Raw genomic sequence first — 17,166 nt, 5'->3', positions numbered from 1 at the left:
AGGAATAAATCAAAAGTATGACTGCAATCAGTCTGTATTATAAAACTGGACTCTTGTGCAAAAACTTAAAAACCTTCACTTTATCACTAAAGAGCACTTATCATAAAAACAGAAAACCTTCCACATGAATTCTATTGAAGGCGATAACAGCTGATAAAACCAAGTCACAAAGCACCTCAACTCATCATTTTCCAAAGAATGAAAAATCAAGATCTTACCTGACCCTTCTCCATTTTCATAACTTTAAGATCAAAGGTTTCCTGGGCAAATTGAACGGCATCAGCAACAGTATCAGTAACAATGATGTCATCAAAATAAATGTTGTCTGACATAGACCACAACTCAATGCCAACAGCATCCTGTAGAAATTATTTATAGTCTTCATTACCAAAAAGAACAAAATTCATGATTAACCACACAAACATATTTTCAACTATACACTGTACAGGTATTGCAATTTATATTACAAACTCCTACAATACAATTAACAAATCTTCAACATAAAAGTAAGCTTACAATAGATGTCATCTTGAAAGGTTCCAAGTCTTCATAGTAGTCTGGATTGTGAATCTTGCGAGGTTTCCACTTTCCACGATAGTTGGGATTATCAATCATCTCTGGTCTCCACTTACCCTTATAGTCGGGATTGTCAATCATTGGAGGTTTCCATTCTCCACATCCTGGGACTTCAGTGCAAATGGGATTATTTATCAGTGGAGCTTCCCATTCTCCATCCATCTCATCATCCCTGTCAAAATTCCAAGAACACATTAGAATTTATCCCACTTGAGGAGAATCTGAGGGCACATAAAAGCTCTAACCCACAACCTAGTCTTAGCTTAAGGTCCACCAGCATTCATAACAGTTCTGATAGTTTCACTTCTTTTGTTGCCTTCACATTATTCTAAACCATCATCCCAAAACACCCAAAGTCGTTTTAGATTACCCTCCTAAAACTGTTACTCTAAGTTAGTTAGTTAGTTATAAATGATTTGTTTAACCAGACCTCTGAACTCTTTTAGGGTTCTTCTCAGGCTGGGAAAAAAAAGGGGGGAAAGAGTACATAAAAAATTAATTAGTTAAATAAATAAATAATAAAAAAAAGTGAGGGAATTAAAAAAAATAAAGAGGGAAAGAGAAAAAAAAATAAGGGAAAAAAGGGGTAAGATTATATTTTACTTATCAATTTAATTTTGTTTAAGAAGAGAATGATGATATTAATTGAAAAGTTATTACCTTCTGCTAGAATATCCTTTATTGATTTATTTTGTAAATAAGTATTTCTTTCATGATGCCATCTGGGACAGTCAATCAAGATATGTTTGATTGTTATTGGGGTGTTACATCTTTCACAAGTTATTGGGTTTGTGTGCGGAGTTGACATCAGATGACCATGTGTGAGTCTGGAGTGTCTTATTCTGAGTCTTGTTAAAATAACCTCATTAATTCTTTGCTTTTGGGTAGAAGAATGCCACTTTTTAACTTCGTTCTTAATTTGTTTTAGTTTGTTTTGAGGGGGTATATTTGTCCAATCATTTTGCCAATCCCTATAAATTAAGGGTTTAACTGATGCTAGCCAGTCTGATATCCGGGCTTTTGTAGTAGTTGGGGGGATTGTACAAGCCAATTTAGCAGCTTTATCTGCTTTCTCATTACCCTCAATGCCTACATGGGCTGGGATCCAACAAATTTGAACTTGAAGGCCGTTTGTAATTAACTGATGTATTTCCCGTTGGATATTTTGGACAAGGTGATTATTTGATTTAAATGATCCTATTGGACAAGGTTCAATTGCACTTCAATTGCACTTCTTGAGTCGCTCAATATGAGTGCTGAAGGAATTCCATTTTTTGTTATAATCTTGAGAGCCAATTGTTTTACTCTTAAGTATATACACCCGTAAAGTGCTTATAACAATGATTTACTAATTTTAAGATATTAATATTAATGTAAACAGCAAAATATCTATAATATGTTTAATACAAATTGAATAAATCTTTAATACAAATTAAATGTCTTACAGAAGTGTGACAACTAACTGAATTAATCGTTTTTCCTCATAGTATTGAAGTCGTTCCTTTTTTTTTTTTATAAAGTACATTTATATAAACAAACAGTACCCATAAAGTAAGATAAAAGCCTTATTATTAATTTGTTAAGCGTCACCAATGGCATATCTTGGTTCGCCACATCCCATATCACAACGCCTTCAACGGAGTAACACATCCTACCTATTTCAAGGAAGGTGCGTTACTGAATTCAGAGGTGAAATGCTCTTCCCTCTTATACAAATTGTAGGAACGTCAGTTGGTAACACTATGAGCTAAATTAGCAGTAAATGGCAATTTCTTTTATAGGGGAAAGACAGTCTGACAAGAGGACCACGACCTCTACCTCCCGCTTTGCTTCTGGCATTCATTGGTAAACAACTGATTTCTTTTTGTTTGATCCCATTTTCCCCCCCATAGTGAGTGATCTAAAGCGAAATAAAAATCTTTTGCCTGTAGAGATCTTATCACTACTCGTTGCAGAAAATGATGATAACCACAATAAATAACAGCACCTTCTTCATATTCAGCACAGCACAAAAATTACTTCTCTCTCTGCTGCGGATTCCACAAACCTTTTGTTCAGGATTAGGGAAACCCAGTGGAGTTCCCCCTACTTTTCATTCACCAAGAGGCGTGAAATTTAGTGTTCAGGATAAGGGAATCCCTGTGGAGTTTTTTTTAGAAGTTTTTTGATGGCAAAGTCATAGAGCACATTGTACCAGTAACGAACAGATTTTCCATCCAGTTTCTAGATGAATATATAGAAAGTTTCCCTACAATACCAAGTGAATATGACACAAATGAAAATGAAATAAAACAATTTATTAATCTTTTGGTTACGTTTCAGGGAATGGCATTCAAATAATTTTTTTTCCTTTTATGTTTCATGCTTGTAATCTTCAAGATATAAAAATGCAAAATAAATTCTTTTATCTTTTCTTATTCTACATTATTATCCTAATATCTCTATACAAAAAACAATATCAATGTAAAAAAAAAAGCATAAAAATTAGCATAGACCAAATGACCACTCTGCAAGCTAGAAAATGTGACGATACAGGGACGGCAACGTCTCTCATAAAGGATGCTTAACAGGTTAATGTACAATGCAGGACAGTATATAGTACAGTACTGTAACGTGAAATTACAGTGTACTGTAAGCACCTTCACTCAAACTCCCAGCATTCCTTCTGGCACCTGATTTGAAAAAACAGTTCAGCGCTCGATCCAAGGTGAAAACCCTCAAATTGACATTTTCATTTCACACTGATATATCCGGAAGTATGATACACCACGGTCTGTTATCTCGATGCACTACTGTACTTGCATTTCTCGGAATGCATGTTGGGGAAGCCCAAGACTGAAAAGTGCTTTAGCCTTCTTGACATATAACCATATATAAAATACCTCTCCAGGTGTCTCATGAACATGTTTCTAGTGAAATCTAACATGCTTGCTTCGTGCTACTTTTAATGTTGATCTGGGTATCATGAATGTTTGTGAACACTGAGCTGAACACTATGGCTGAGAGGTTATTTACCACAGGGTAAGAAAGGGTTAAATAAAATTACAGTACTATAGTTAACAGGGCTCAACTATGCAATGCTAGTTAACAGAACAGAATCAAATATAGAATTTAGGCCAAAGGCCAAGCACTGTGACCTATAAGGCCATTCAGCGCTGAAAGGAAAACCTGAGGTACATTAAAAGGAATGAAAGGGCTTGCAGCTAGGGGTTGGGGGTGCACTGATGGCACTATCCCCCTCATGGGTAATGGCATTTAATTACCAAAGAGAATGCCAGTTAATCACAAAACAGAAACCAATCACTGCCTGATGTTCAAAAGCTGACCCTTGAGGGCATGTTTGGGGTAACTGCTCATTCTACAGTGAACAGCCAAAATAAACAGCTGACTGTATGTGCATATCTTCAAAATATATGCAATAATGAATAGATGGATAAGACAAATATATAAAAAAAAAAATGTTCAATTTCATGTATATTTTACCATGAACTTATTCACTAATAATCCTATAGTTAAGTCTTCACATGCGACTGACTTTTCTTGTTGAGTGATATTGGTTAACAATGCAACAAAAAGTTTTAGAGTGGAAATAAAATGTATTTAAAATTTATCTTATAGAGAATTAAAATCATCTTAGTATTTATCCTGCAGGTCTCATTAAGGATTCTACAGATATAGAAGAGTACTTAGAGCTTATATGTCTAATCCCACAACAGGAATAAAAATATTAATGGTGTTAGAACAGGAATAAAAATATTAATGGTGTGGATGAAAGATGGTTGGCTGCAATCATAATTACCTTATAATCACCATCCTGTTTCCATTAAGAATACACAATCTTTTCAACAAGAATTTAAACATGAAATGTATAAATTACTAGTAAAACCCTTTTCACCCCAAACCAAAGCTGTATTAAATAATTTGTTTGTGTAAGTTCCAACTTCCCTTACACAGTGTGAAAAAATAATTGCAGCTGCCCCTTCAAATTTGTGGGGGTTAGGGTACAAACCCCAGTGAAGTAACAAATTTACAACAAACATTTTGGTCCCCAAGAATGGGACGTTCAACTATCCCAGCAAAGGCTAAGCTTAGCAATAGAAGTTCCAGCACAATATTACTGAGAAACTGAACTCAGACCACCTCAGATTACAGTAACCCTTATTTTAAAATTCTAGTTAAATCCCTAACTGCTTATGAAAAGTAACAATATGGTATTTAAAAAGTACACCAATTCTAAAATTACATAGAACAAAAGACATAAGATGTATACAATACAGTTGTATAAAATAACAGCTAACTGAATATAACCACACCAAAACTACAGGACTTGAAGCAAAATATCTCAAACATGACCATCATAATAGGGTAGCCTACACAACTAGTATTCACACTCAAGTAATTTGTCAACACGTCAACACACACACACACACACGTGATCAACTAGCAGTGCTTGCAGTTAATGTAAGTTGTATGTAATAAATGCTGTGCATAAGTAACAATAAAAAACACAACTACCAAAATGACCACAAAAGTTTTGCTTAATTTCTCCCATTAAGTAAAATGCTTACTCCAATGTACTAAATCTTCATTTTCATGAATATCCCTAAGTATTTTAAAATTATTTTGAGCCACTTCCTGATTTTCCTTATTAACCAGTTGAGCTTCATTAAACTGCAAGGCCTTTTATTCTAAAATCTGATAAGACAGTCCTGGTAGACAACTAAAACCATCCCAAACCCACCCCCTTAAACAAAACACTACGGTAGAGCAAAGCATTATGTAAAATGGCAATTAAAACTTCATATATGAAATTAAGATTCTGGATGACACTGATGGAAAAACACTTTTCAAACAACCCAAATTCACTAACCAGTCCTCAGGCTTTTCAGCAGCTGGATCAGGTATCATCTCTGGTTCACTATCTAACCAGCCTCTTGGTTTGATTGCTTCTGGATCAGGGATTTGCATGGGAGCCTCTTCATCCCAGTCATCTGGCTTAACTGCTTCTGGGTCCGGAATCTTTTCCCTTTCATCCCAATCTTCTGGCATAAAATCATCTGGGTCATCGATTTCTTTAGGAGGATTGACAGGAGGAGTAAAGTCTTCTAGTAAATTACCCGAGTTCACAACCTGAGAGAAAGAGCGATTCAAATAAAAATTAAAACCATTTAAGGACTGCTCAAAATTCATGTGAACAAAAGAAATTGTAGCTTTTATAAGTTTTGAAATATTTTCATATAAATCACGATAACTGCCAAAATTTCAACCTTCGGTCAACTTTGACTCGACCAAAATGGTAAAAAAACGCAATTGTAAGCTAAAACTCTTAATTTTAGTAATATTCAATCATTTACCTTCATTTTGCAACAAATTGGAAGTCTCTAGCACAATATTTCGATTTATGGTGAATTTCTGAAAAAACTTTTTCTTACGTCCACGCAGTAACTCTGCCAAAAATCTCAGAAATTCTTTCGTCACTTTGTTGTAATTTTTGCACCGTTTTATATTAGCCGTTACATAAAGTTTTATATATGAAAATGTGCACAATTTCATATAAAATACAACAAAAAACAACCCATGGTTGTAGTTTTTATCAGTTTGGAAATATTTTCATATAAATCATGATAAGTGCCAAAATTTCAACCTTCGGTCAACTTTGACTCGACCAAAATGGTAGAAAAACGCAATTGTAAGCTAAAACTCTTAATTCTAGTAATATTCAATCATTTACCTTCATTTTGCAACAAATTGGAAGTCTCTAGCACAATATTTCGATTTATGGTGAATTTTTGAAAAAAACTTTTTCCTTACGTCCATACTGCTGTAACTTGGCCGAAAATCTCAGAAATTCTTTCATCACTTTGTCGTAATGTTTGCACCGTTTTATATTAGTCGTTACATAAAGTTTTATATATGAAAATTTGCGCAATTTCATGTAGAATACAACAAAAAATAACTCATGGTTGTAGCTTTTATCAGTTTTGAAATATTTTCATATAAATCACGATAAGTACCAAAATTTCAACCTTCGATCAACTTTGACTTGACCAAAATGGTAGAAAAACGCAATTGTAAGCTAAAACTCTTACATTCTAGTAACATTCAATCATTTACCTTCATTTTGCAACAAATTGGAAGTCTCTAGCACAATATTTCGATTTATGGTGAATTTTTGAAAAAACTTTTTCCTTACGTCCGCGCGGTAACTCAGCTGAACATCTCAGAAATTCTTTTGTCACTTTGTCGTAATGTTTGCACTGTTTTATATTAGTCGTTACATAAATTTTTATATATGAAAAAGTGCGCAATTTCATGTAGAACACAACAAAAAATAACTCATGGTTGTAGCTTTTATCAGTTTTGAAATATTTTCATATAAATCAGGATAAGTGCCAAAATTTCAACCTTCGGTCAACTTTGACTCGACCGAAATGGTCAAAAAATGCAATCGTAAGCTAAAACTCTTACATTCTAGTAACATTCAATCATTTACCTTCATTTTGCAACAAACGGGAAGTCTCTAGCACAATATTTCGATTTATAGTGAATTTTAGAAAAAAAACTTCTTACGTAGGCGTGTTACAAATTCATGCATCATTTTGTGATAATATTTTCTCTGTGTTGCTTTGATCGTTTTACAATTTGTTATATACCAAAATCATTGCAATTTAGTGTACAATACAACAACAACAAAAATAACTCATTAGCTTTAACCGTTTTGCTCACAGCATGATTTGTATACAATTATATATGAAATTTTTTTCGCGCCGTCATATATTCCAATATTTATATATGATATTTTTTTTCATTTCTGATGGTTGCATACTAAACTTCAGGCAATGACAAAAAAGGAGCCAAAAATGAACTCTTAATCTTAAAAACTAAGCATGCTGTGATTTTTTTAAAAAACTTTTTTTCCGCTTCAGCGCTAGCTCCTGAACGCTGCCGGCATACGACAGACACTTTTGTAAATAGAGGCTTGGCGTTTAAGGGTTAAGGACCACCAGTGACCTAGATATGAGCCGAAACAAGGATTTAAGTGATCAGGCAATAGCACAGATATGTGCTTTGAAAGAAGCTGGTCTGAAAACAAAACAAATAGCAGAGCAAACTAGTATATGCAGCGGTTCTGTTAGGTTCTGGGTTGCCAAATTTTATCAGGAAGGTGACCAGGATACCCCTTCTCAAAAGAAGGGCCCTGGTATGCCCAAAAAGACTAATAGTCACTGTTTAACTATTGTGAATTGTCAGTTGGGGTCTAATTCACGATTAACAGCAAGAACAATTAAACAATCAAATGCCAACATCTTTGATGATGTTTCTGTTCGAATTCACGATTAACAGCAGGAACAATTAAACAATCAAACTCCAACATCTTTGGTGATGTTTCTGTTCGAACGGTTAGTCGACACATTTCAGAGCTTGGATACACCAGCCACCGCCCAATTAAGAAGCCATAAAGGTTAATTCTGCCAAGAAATATAACCCTTACTGGACAGACATGATCACAAGGCACAATAACTCTAAAGTGGGGATTGGACTGCCTCAGGTGTGAATCTATATTTCGCGCCATATGATTTGAACAAATTTTGCAGGAAAAGTGCTCATATCACTTTAATGGGCCATAAATAACTTGTGGCAACTCTAGTAGCTCAGTACAGGACAGAGGTTATATCAGTGTGACTTGAGATTTCATGGGGGAATGTACTGCACCTCCCTATCCCAGGACATCTTTTTATTTGCTCTCAAATATACCAAGGGATTGCCGTTGGTTTTAGTCCTTATCTTTTATGATAGTATGTCAACTGCAACTGTAATTTTGCAAAGTAAAGTTCATAAAAATATTAGAAAAAACATGTGTACCTCAGAAAAAAGTACTACATCCCCCCCATCTCAGTACATCTCATAAATATTTTACAATAATATACTCAGAGTTTGTCCCCGATTTTAGTTCTTATCTGTTACGATACTGTGTGAGCTGTAATTATAATTTTACAAAATAAAATTTATTAGAAAAAAACATGTATAACTTGGCAAAATTAGCATATTTTTACAGGCGTCTTGGAAAAGAGGCCCCACACAGGGTTGGAAATAATCACTTTCAACTCCCGTGGAAGGTACAGAAATTTTTTTTTTTTTCTTACACCATGTGCATTTGCATATCTTCCTCTTTCCACTGATATGTTTTTTATTAAATTGGCCAACCTTAAAGTTTGCTTGGTCTAGGGGAGTGCTTAATATATATTTTAGACCAGCCTGTAAGGCTTAAAGTTCACCCAGTCTCGGGGTGTTGTTAATGTATGTTTTGCCTAGGCTATAAGGTTTAAAAGTAAAAACCAACAGTAACCTCTTAAAATACACCCTGTAGTGAACAATTTAGTACAGGTACTAAATTCAAGGTTATAAATTGAAGACTGTACAGAAAATTTACTCATTGTCCCATTCCAAATTCAATGACAGCAATCAAAAATATTTCCCTAAGAATTCTACTAACCCAACTATACACTACACTAAAAGTTAGAAGACCTGGTCTTCAAACATAAAAGGATAAGAATACTCACCTCATGATCAAGTAATATTTCATATGAATTGTCAGGGCGAAGAATTAAGGTATAAAGATGTGGTTTCTTGTCTTTGAAAGGTTCTTCAATTTTGTCCCGTGGTCTCTGAAAATGAATGTACAGTCCTTTTTAATTACAAATCATACCAAGTTAATTCATGATTTAAATTTACAGGTAGGCAACAAGCTCATCACTCAGATCAAATTATATTTCAAAATTCTAATATGATGCTTTTACAAAATTTTTCTACCAACCCACCACATATAAAACAGCATTATTCTGTATGAATAGATCCCATCACACCAATTTTAATATGTCTCACAAGAAAATAAAAGATCCAATTTACATTCCCAGCTCATGCTCCACTGGCCCAGAAGAGAAGGAAGGCAGGAATCTTTCTATCACGTCAACCGCTGTCTAAACGTGTGGGTCAAATCCGTTAATCATAAAATAGCTTGAATCATAATCTAGTAGGGTGAATGATACACAACAACCACAGAAGAGATGAGTGTGCTGCACTTGGGTGCAAGAAATCGAATTCCTTGCAGCTATGGGCAATAAAGGTCAATCACATATCATGGATTAGAAATGGAAAACAGAATACCAAATACATAAGACATAAAGGCAAGTAGGCTATTCAAGACTAAAACACACTTCCAGGAAGAGGATGAGGATGCCTGATCTGGATCTCTCCAAATAAACAAAACCTGAACTGCCATGACAAACTGTTCAAGCAAGTACACCTACAGAGAACTGTGTAACATCATACAAACAGAATCCAGTAAACATGTTTTACTGTGTTATGTGCCAGTTCTTAATCTTGAGCTGTGAGATATCCTCTGGTGAAACCTCAAAATGAGCCAGGGAAATAACCTATCAATGTCACCTATATACAAAATTTTTTACCAATTCTTCGACCATCCAAAATTATACTATCATTCATGGGTTTCTTTTATGTTTTATTCAATTATCTTCCATATAATTTCCATTCCATATTTCAAGCAGATTATACTAAAACTTTTAAAGGAAAGAATTCTCGGAATAAGACTGATCCTGGCAACATGTGCAGGAACAGACTAGGAGGAGAAAAGCAGGAAAATTCAGTCCTTTGGAGGTGCATCCTCATCCTAATGATTTCATCAGAGAAGGATATCTTCAGTAGAAGAGAGAGGCAAGGCAGGAATGTCAAAAATTCCAAGAACAAGCCACATTCACTATTAAACTGCAAACTGATTACAAACTCTATGGCAAAGGAAAGACCCACCAATGTGAGACTTCACAGGACGGGGCATGGAGCTTGCTGACTGGTTCAAAAGGCAAGGGAAACCAAAAGTAAAATATTGTCCTAAAGGTCAAAACCAACAAAAAACAGCAGCCTGGGGGTCAAAAGGTGGTGCAGTGCCAAGGTTAAGTCGTTACTTGAAAGGTAAACTAGCAGCCTGTGGGATTACCTATGGAAGATATGAAACAGGTCCAAAATGTTCCTGAGCTCCCAAAGTCTAAGCCATACTAAAGGAAGACTGAATTGGGTATGGAACAACAACCAAAGGTGCCTTTCACACTTGTCCTGCTGAAAGCACCTACCAAAATATTGCAAACTCCCAAAACGAACCATAGCATGAAGGTGACCACAAACCTTCTGCCAAAGCGACGATATCTACTGCCTGCAGAGAGAGAGACTGACACGGGAAGTGAAAAATTCCAGAAATTTCAAGAGACCCAAGATGTGTCTGTACATCTAAAAATTTGTGCTTTCTCAAGTCAACTAATGAACATAATGCTTTTGCCTCTAACACCAACATGCAGGCACCACAACCCTCTTTTGAAGTGTCTGAGAAAATTAGAAGTTTTCGTGAGAGTGGCACCAGCAGACCACTTTCAGCAGATTTTGCTGATCTTGGGACTGTGCGAGGGTGTGAGAAACACCCTCATGGTTAGGATCAGGACAGACAGGGACATTAAGGCCACACTGTATCGTGAAACAATTGTTGCCTCAGCTTGCCAAGTCATAGAATGCCAGATCACCACTGCACTGTTTTCCACAGTCAGTCCAACAGTGTGGACAGCGTTTGCTATGCTCCAGCCTTGGAAGTCTAAATGCCTTCTTTTCCCTATTCACTGCTGAAACTTCAACTAGTTTTGATCATCCACAGTCACTGCACCCTTCACACATGGAAATTATCCAAGGTAGTTTCTGGGGTAGCTGATATAGCTATTGCCACCTGTTGCAGATCCTCTACCAACCCCTTTACATATAGTTCATTACTTGGCATGATAAATGAGGTTCTTCTTCACTCAAAGCCATCTTCTTAATTTACCAAAGGAATGTTGAAAAGCTCTCCCTCTATGCCATTGATGATTGTTGCTAAACCAACTTTTCTTCAGAGTTGCTCCATTTAGGAAATAAGATCATTTCCAACCTGTTTCATCGGTTTGCCCAGACAATCCTGCAGTCTGTTTTTAACCTGTAAGTTGGGACTTTACCTAGGTGCTACACAGCTTCACTAGAATGCCTTATGAACCACTGGTGGCTGCCACCTTGTTGGAGATGACCCTCAAAACATGTTCTTCCTTGCTCTTGCCTTTCAATATGGGTTAAGTCTGTCATTCCATTCATGGGTCTTCAGTGGGTATTTCATCTGCTCTAGAGCTCATGGCCAAGACTTAGCCTTCTAGTAAATGCAGCTCATTCTTGGACTCTAATTATTCCTGATCTGCCTTCCTCTTCTGTAGAAGATAGTTTCTCTGCCAAGTGAGAGGCATCAGGATATAGCCCCTAAGGAATAAAGATTCCCATTTGTCTTCTCAACTGTTCCTTCATGCGTAAATCAAGATGGAGCATGAAGCTTGGCTCTCTCCTCTTCCTTGGCTATTAATTATAATGTAGAGCTCTCAATCATCCTAAGAATGGGCATTCATTGGTGTCAAACACACTCACTAAATTCTATTATATGACACTGAGCATAAACCTCTTGATAATTACTACTTTGGAACAACAGCAACTGTGGGTCATGTTTTACCAATGGAGGGTTAGTAACATCATACTCTCTGTGATCACAAGGTTCTGACAATTATGGAGTGTGTTATTCTGGAGTAACTGCCTTTATACATTATTATTTCAAGAAGTTCTCATGATTCTGATGGGTCCATTATTGCTTCACTGTCCAAGGCTGAGGGATTATATTTCTTGCATTTCAGTCTCCTCTCCTCCCAAGCTCTTCTGCTTTGTCCTCCTTCCTAAATAATGATAGTTATTTTGTGATAGTTTTGTGATTAATTCCTAAATAATGATAGTTATTTTGTGATTAATGAGTTCAAACAAACAATGCATTTATGATAACCTTTTCTACAAACCTATCAACCATAAACTTCCAGTGCCATCCTCCCTTCCCCTCAGATTCCAAAATGAAGGTTAACAATAGGAATGACACCTTCCCTTCTGGGCCAGTTGAGTGTAAGCTGGGCATGCATAGCAGGACTTTTCTCTTACAAGATCCTTCAAGATGTTTAATTATAAAAATACTTTTTTCATAAGTTGCAATAAAAAGAACACTTTAACACCATCAACCTCCTCATTAACCTAAATAAAGAATATAATTTTTTTCTACTTGTGTCTTACCTTAGCATGTTTCTCTTCTACTTCACCACTAAGAGGGTTAACATGACGGAATATAAAATGAAGCTTGAACTCATTTCCACACTTATCAGGCCCAAACATGATTGTGTAAGGGGTTTTATCATGGAAATTGTTCAAATCTACCCTTCCTTCTTGTGCACTTAGTAACTGAAAGAAAACAAGAAATAAATTTAAATTTCAATAGGAGTTTATTCAGTATATCAAATAATACTTAAATCATAAGTCTAAGAGTGTGGTGACATTACCAGCATGACATTAGCAATATAACTGGAAGATGCTTTTCCACAAAATTATCATCTTCAGTAATAAGACTCTTACCATCACTACTCTTCTTTAAAACTTAATTTCTTGCTGCTCCCAAGTGGGTGGTGAGATTGTTCCTAGTATTTTTTTTTTAATTACTATGATGATATATTTGCCAAAATATGTGAAAAAGTGGTATAAACTGCAGATCAATAAATCTATCTTAAGTCCAACATCAGGGAACAAACCTTGCTTACTTGTAAAAGTATGGCTTCACTACATAGTCAAATGATGACAAAGACTAAAAGTCAAGGTTTTATAAAGAAAATTTTTTTATAAGGAAAATAATTCTGCCAAACTCTCAGTACTTTACTTTGCATTACAAAGAAATAAAAAATAAAACTTTAAACAGCTTTATATCTGAGACTTAAAGTTTAGTTTATGCTACAAAACTTGTATATAAAGAAAATGTTATGAGTTTTGGCTTTCTCGTTTGAATCATTTCTTCAAGTTCCTACCCATAGGTCATACACAACTAACTTGCATGAAAATCATTTAAACCTAATCCTCCATGCTCTGCACAGCCTCTGTGAGCACTGTATATTCTCCTATACGAGACTTGTTAATATGCAAAATACCCCATATATGAGGTAGGCTCAAAACCATGGTATACATCTAAAAGTGAAGAGCATCCATAGTCTGATTTCTAGAATATATCCCAGTGTTAAGCAACGAACATTTGTATACTGTACAAAAATCAATCATCACTAGTTGTATGTATTATGCTGTACAAAAATCAATCATTACTAGTTATATGTATATGTGAATTGTTCATCAAAATAATCACATATGAAAAGAAAACACAAGTTGGCTCTCTCTCCTCTTAAACTGGATATAGACAAATGCAATATTTCATAGATAATGAAATAGCTATATAACAAAAAATCTGCAGTGCTATTTGTATTATGAGAACACGTGACTCATTCATAAAGTAAACACAAAGTTATAAAACTGCTTGGCTAAATCCCAAAACTTGAAATGAGAGGAATTTATGGCTTCTATTTTGCCCTCTCTATATTACACTTGTGTAACTAAGTGTTGCCCATAATTATGTGTACAAACTGGAAAAAAAGGGAAGAACCTGTTGTTACACTGACCACTGACATTTATATTTACAGTATTTCCATTAGAAGTGTTGTTCCTAAAAATAAATTCTTAATATGCAAGGCACTCTATCAGCACATACTACTCTTGCATATTTGATAACATTTCTAGTAGTTTTGTAAGATACAGTAAATTCACACCCTTATGATTAGACATTTGCATGAAGAAAAGATAACTGGTGTGTATTGTTGCTAAAAACTCAAGTAATTACTAATAACTAGTACAAAGGTTTCCCGCTGTGAAAAAGTTATTGTTTTTTATTCTATTGTCTAAGGCTGCATTCAATTTTTTGTCATATCTATGCAGTGAGATATAAAACTTTCTAAATTACCTTGTAACATATCGTTACTTAACTCTTATACCTGTCGAGTTCAATTCGTGTCCTGGAGACAACAAAACTTGGTAACTGTTACCTAAACCAACAGCTTACAGCCCAACTGTTAACTTGTATGCTTGACCTTCTCCTGATATAAAACACTATAAATTTAACTGACCTCTTTTTCAAAGAGAAAAAAATAGTGCCATATGCCAACTACTACTGTAAGCGAACAGATTTGGAATCATGTATTATACCTAATTTCCCAAAGAAAAATTCATCAGGTATCTAAATGCAATTTACAGTCATCTACTCTTTTATTTTGTCAAATAATGCATTCAAAAAGAGGACAAAATAAAACTAAAATTAGCACTCATCCAAGCACATAACTCTAATGTGTTTCATTCTTAGGCAATAAAAAGTACCACATATGTTTATAAACAGAGATTGCAACCATCAATATACAATACTATGCAAAGTTGTTAGTTAGCTCTATAACTACAATACTACAGTTATTAAAAACAAGTGTAGTAAGAAGTCATACCTTAATATATGCACCTCCACACTCTTGTCCATTCTGCAAATTTACTTCATACTGAACAACAAATGGCTTTGAAGAAAAGACAAATGGCTTTTTGAGAGGAGCTGATATGGCAGCATGTTTAGCTTTTGATTTGAGAACCAGTCCTAGGTCACCACTTAATGCTAACCTTTCTTGTGCCTCTACAGCCCAAACCCCTGAAAGTGAGAGTTTATAATGATATACAAAGGAACTATAGTAGAAGGACCACAAAAGGTCACACTAATGATGCAGTATACAATAACATCATTTTTATCAACGTTATTACAACAATGAAAAATTTCTTGTAATGTATCTACATAGTTCTATAATTAGTTCCTACGGGCATTCACTGCAATGTATCAACATGGTAAGAATTTGTATAACTAATTACATACTAGAATTGGCTTTAGCATAAGATCTTGTACCCTAAAATTCTAAACCCTCAGCTAATAGCTTTTGATACAGATTAAGATTTTCTTTATACACAATAATGTCAGCAACATACAGTATATTAATACAAGTAGAGTATGAACAACTCACACTCATGTTACAACAAAAAAAAACTTTACATGGATTCAAGCAGATACTTGCTCAAATTTAATTTGCTGTCTGAAACCATGTTAATAAATATATTCTCAGAGATTTTTCATAATCTGCTTTTTCAACATGTTTCCAAGCTGCCTGTCTCAGTCAGAATTATGAAATTTTCATGATCAAATTAATTATCTGGATACTTACCTGCTGTTACAGTTAGCTTATATCTTCACACCATCAGATGTGATCAGCATTCAAAATAAAACAAAATAACTCTTGGTGGTGCTGGAATGTTGATGTTCGTCAGAATTCTTCATGACCACCCAATAAGATATGGGGTGGGTTTCCACTTTAACAGTAGGTAAGTAACCAAATAATTAATTTGATCATGAAAATTTTCAATTAGAATGAATCTTACCTACTGTTAAAGTTAGCCAACTACAACATTGAATGAGGATGGTGAGTTAGTGTGGCCAGAGAAACAATGTTCAGCCAACTCAACTAAATGCATTTTCATGATGGGAAAAAAAAGCTTCTCAACATTCCTGCCTGTTGCGGGATTCCTACTGGCAAGTGCTGTCACCAGACGTTTGAATCACAATGGGGTGTAAGGCCCTCCTAGCGAGACTTGTCAAAAGGATCCTTACAGGGAAAAAAGGACTATCTCATAGAGTATTAGTGACTCCCGTGCCCGAGTTGAAAGCCCATAACCGACATTCCAAAACTAAAGACAACTATACCACCTTCATATATGATGGTGCGCTCCTATACGCCAATGTGTACCTTCATGCTCCTAAAAGTCAGTGGCAGGAGAAACCATTACCAGAGCAACGATAGGACTACGGGTTTACACCTCATGCTAAATTTGAACATTTCGCAAATGAGTCAACAACAGTTACATCTCCCGTGAGCTGCATGACAACCTTCTCTAGCGAAAGGTTTTAAAGGAAATAAAGATGTGTTTACAGTACAGAAGCCATGGTAAATGGTAAAAGCTCAGGAATCAACTGTGTGTGCATTGACTTAAGCATTCTTGGACATAAATACTTACCACCTACTCTTCAAGGTTTATGTATGTCCATGTAAACCCTTAAGTGTTCAAACTGGACATTAGACAGCCACTTCAGCATTTCCTATCAAAACAGTTAAATTAGGTACTGTCACAAATCTGAGAAGGGCTTCACTTCTATATCTTTTCTCTAAGCAATGAGAGAAAAGAGAGGTGTTCCCACTTGAACAAAGCCCACATACAAGAAATGGCTTGAAGCTCACCAAAAAACTTTGCTGCAGCAAGAGCTGAAAGAAAGGTGTCTTAAAGTTCTTATGTGGTGCCTATCAAAAGGCTCAAACTGAGGGTATGTTAAAATCTGGAGGGCTACGCCTAAATTTCATCGTAATCCATGATATGAAGATTAAAATTTCCAGCATAAAAGATAGAAGCCATCCTCAAAATTTAAATCCTTAGAAATATTCCAGTTAGCATGATGTAGAACTGAATGCAATGTAAAGCAGTATCCTTGGATCACTGTGACAGAAAACTGCTTTGTGTACCTGAGATACTGGCAGAACTTAA

The 17,166-nt window shown here is 35.3% G+C and overlaps 1 protein-coding gene across 11 annotated transcripts in view; it reads right to left on the bottom strand.

Moving 5' to 3' along the window:
* The window catches only part of LOC136843763 (calnexin-like), a 107,460-nt gene that overhangs the window by 56,473 nt on the left and 33,821 nt on the right, over nucleotides 1–17,166 (bottom strand). For all 11 annotated transcript variants that reach the window (XM_067112435.1, XM_067112430.1, XM_067112434.1 and 8 more), the window contains 6 exons: nucleotides 15,042–15,235; nucleotides 12,757–12,921; nucleotides 9,138–9,242; nucleotides 5,447–5,706; nucleotides 517–748; nucleotides 219–359 (listed from right to left, as the gene is read on the bottom strand). In XM_067112435.1, the coding sequence (XP_066968536.1) occupies nucleotides 219–359; nucleotides 517–748; nucleotides 5,447–5,706; nucleotides 9,138–9,242; nucleotides 12,757–12,921; nucleotides 15,042–15,235 (1,097 nt within the window). The remainder of the gene's footprint in view (nucleotides 1–218; nucleotides 360–516; nucleotides 749–5,446; nucleotides 5,707–9,137; nucleotides 9,243–12,756; nucleotides 12,922–15,041; nucleotides 15,236–17,166) is intronic.

The sequence above is a fragment of the Macrobrachium rosenbergii genome, chromosome 12, assembly GCF_040412425.1.
Source record: "Macrobrachium rosenbergii isolate ZJJX-2024 chromosome 12, ASM4041242v1, whole genome shotgun sequence".
Lineage (NCBI taxonomy): Eukaryota > Metazoa > Arthropoda > Malacostraca > Decapoda > Palaemonidae > Macrobrachium > Macrobrachium rosenbergii.
Note: the sequence above shows the minus strand (reverse complement) of the source record. Positions and strands in the feature narration are given on the sequence as shown.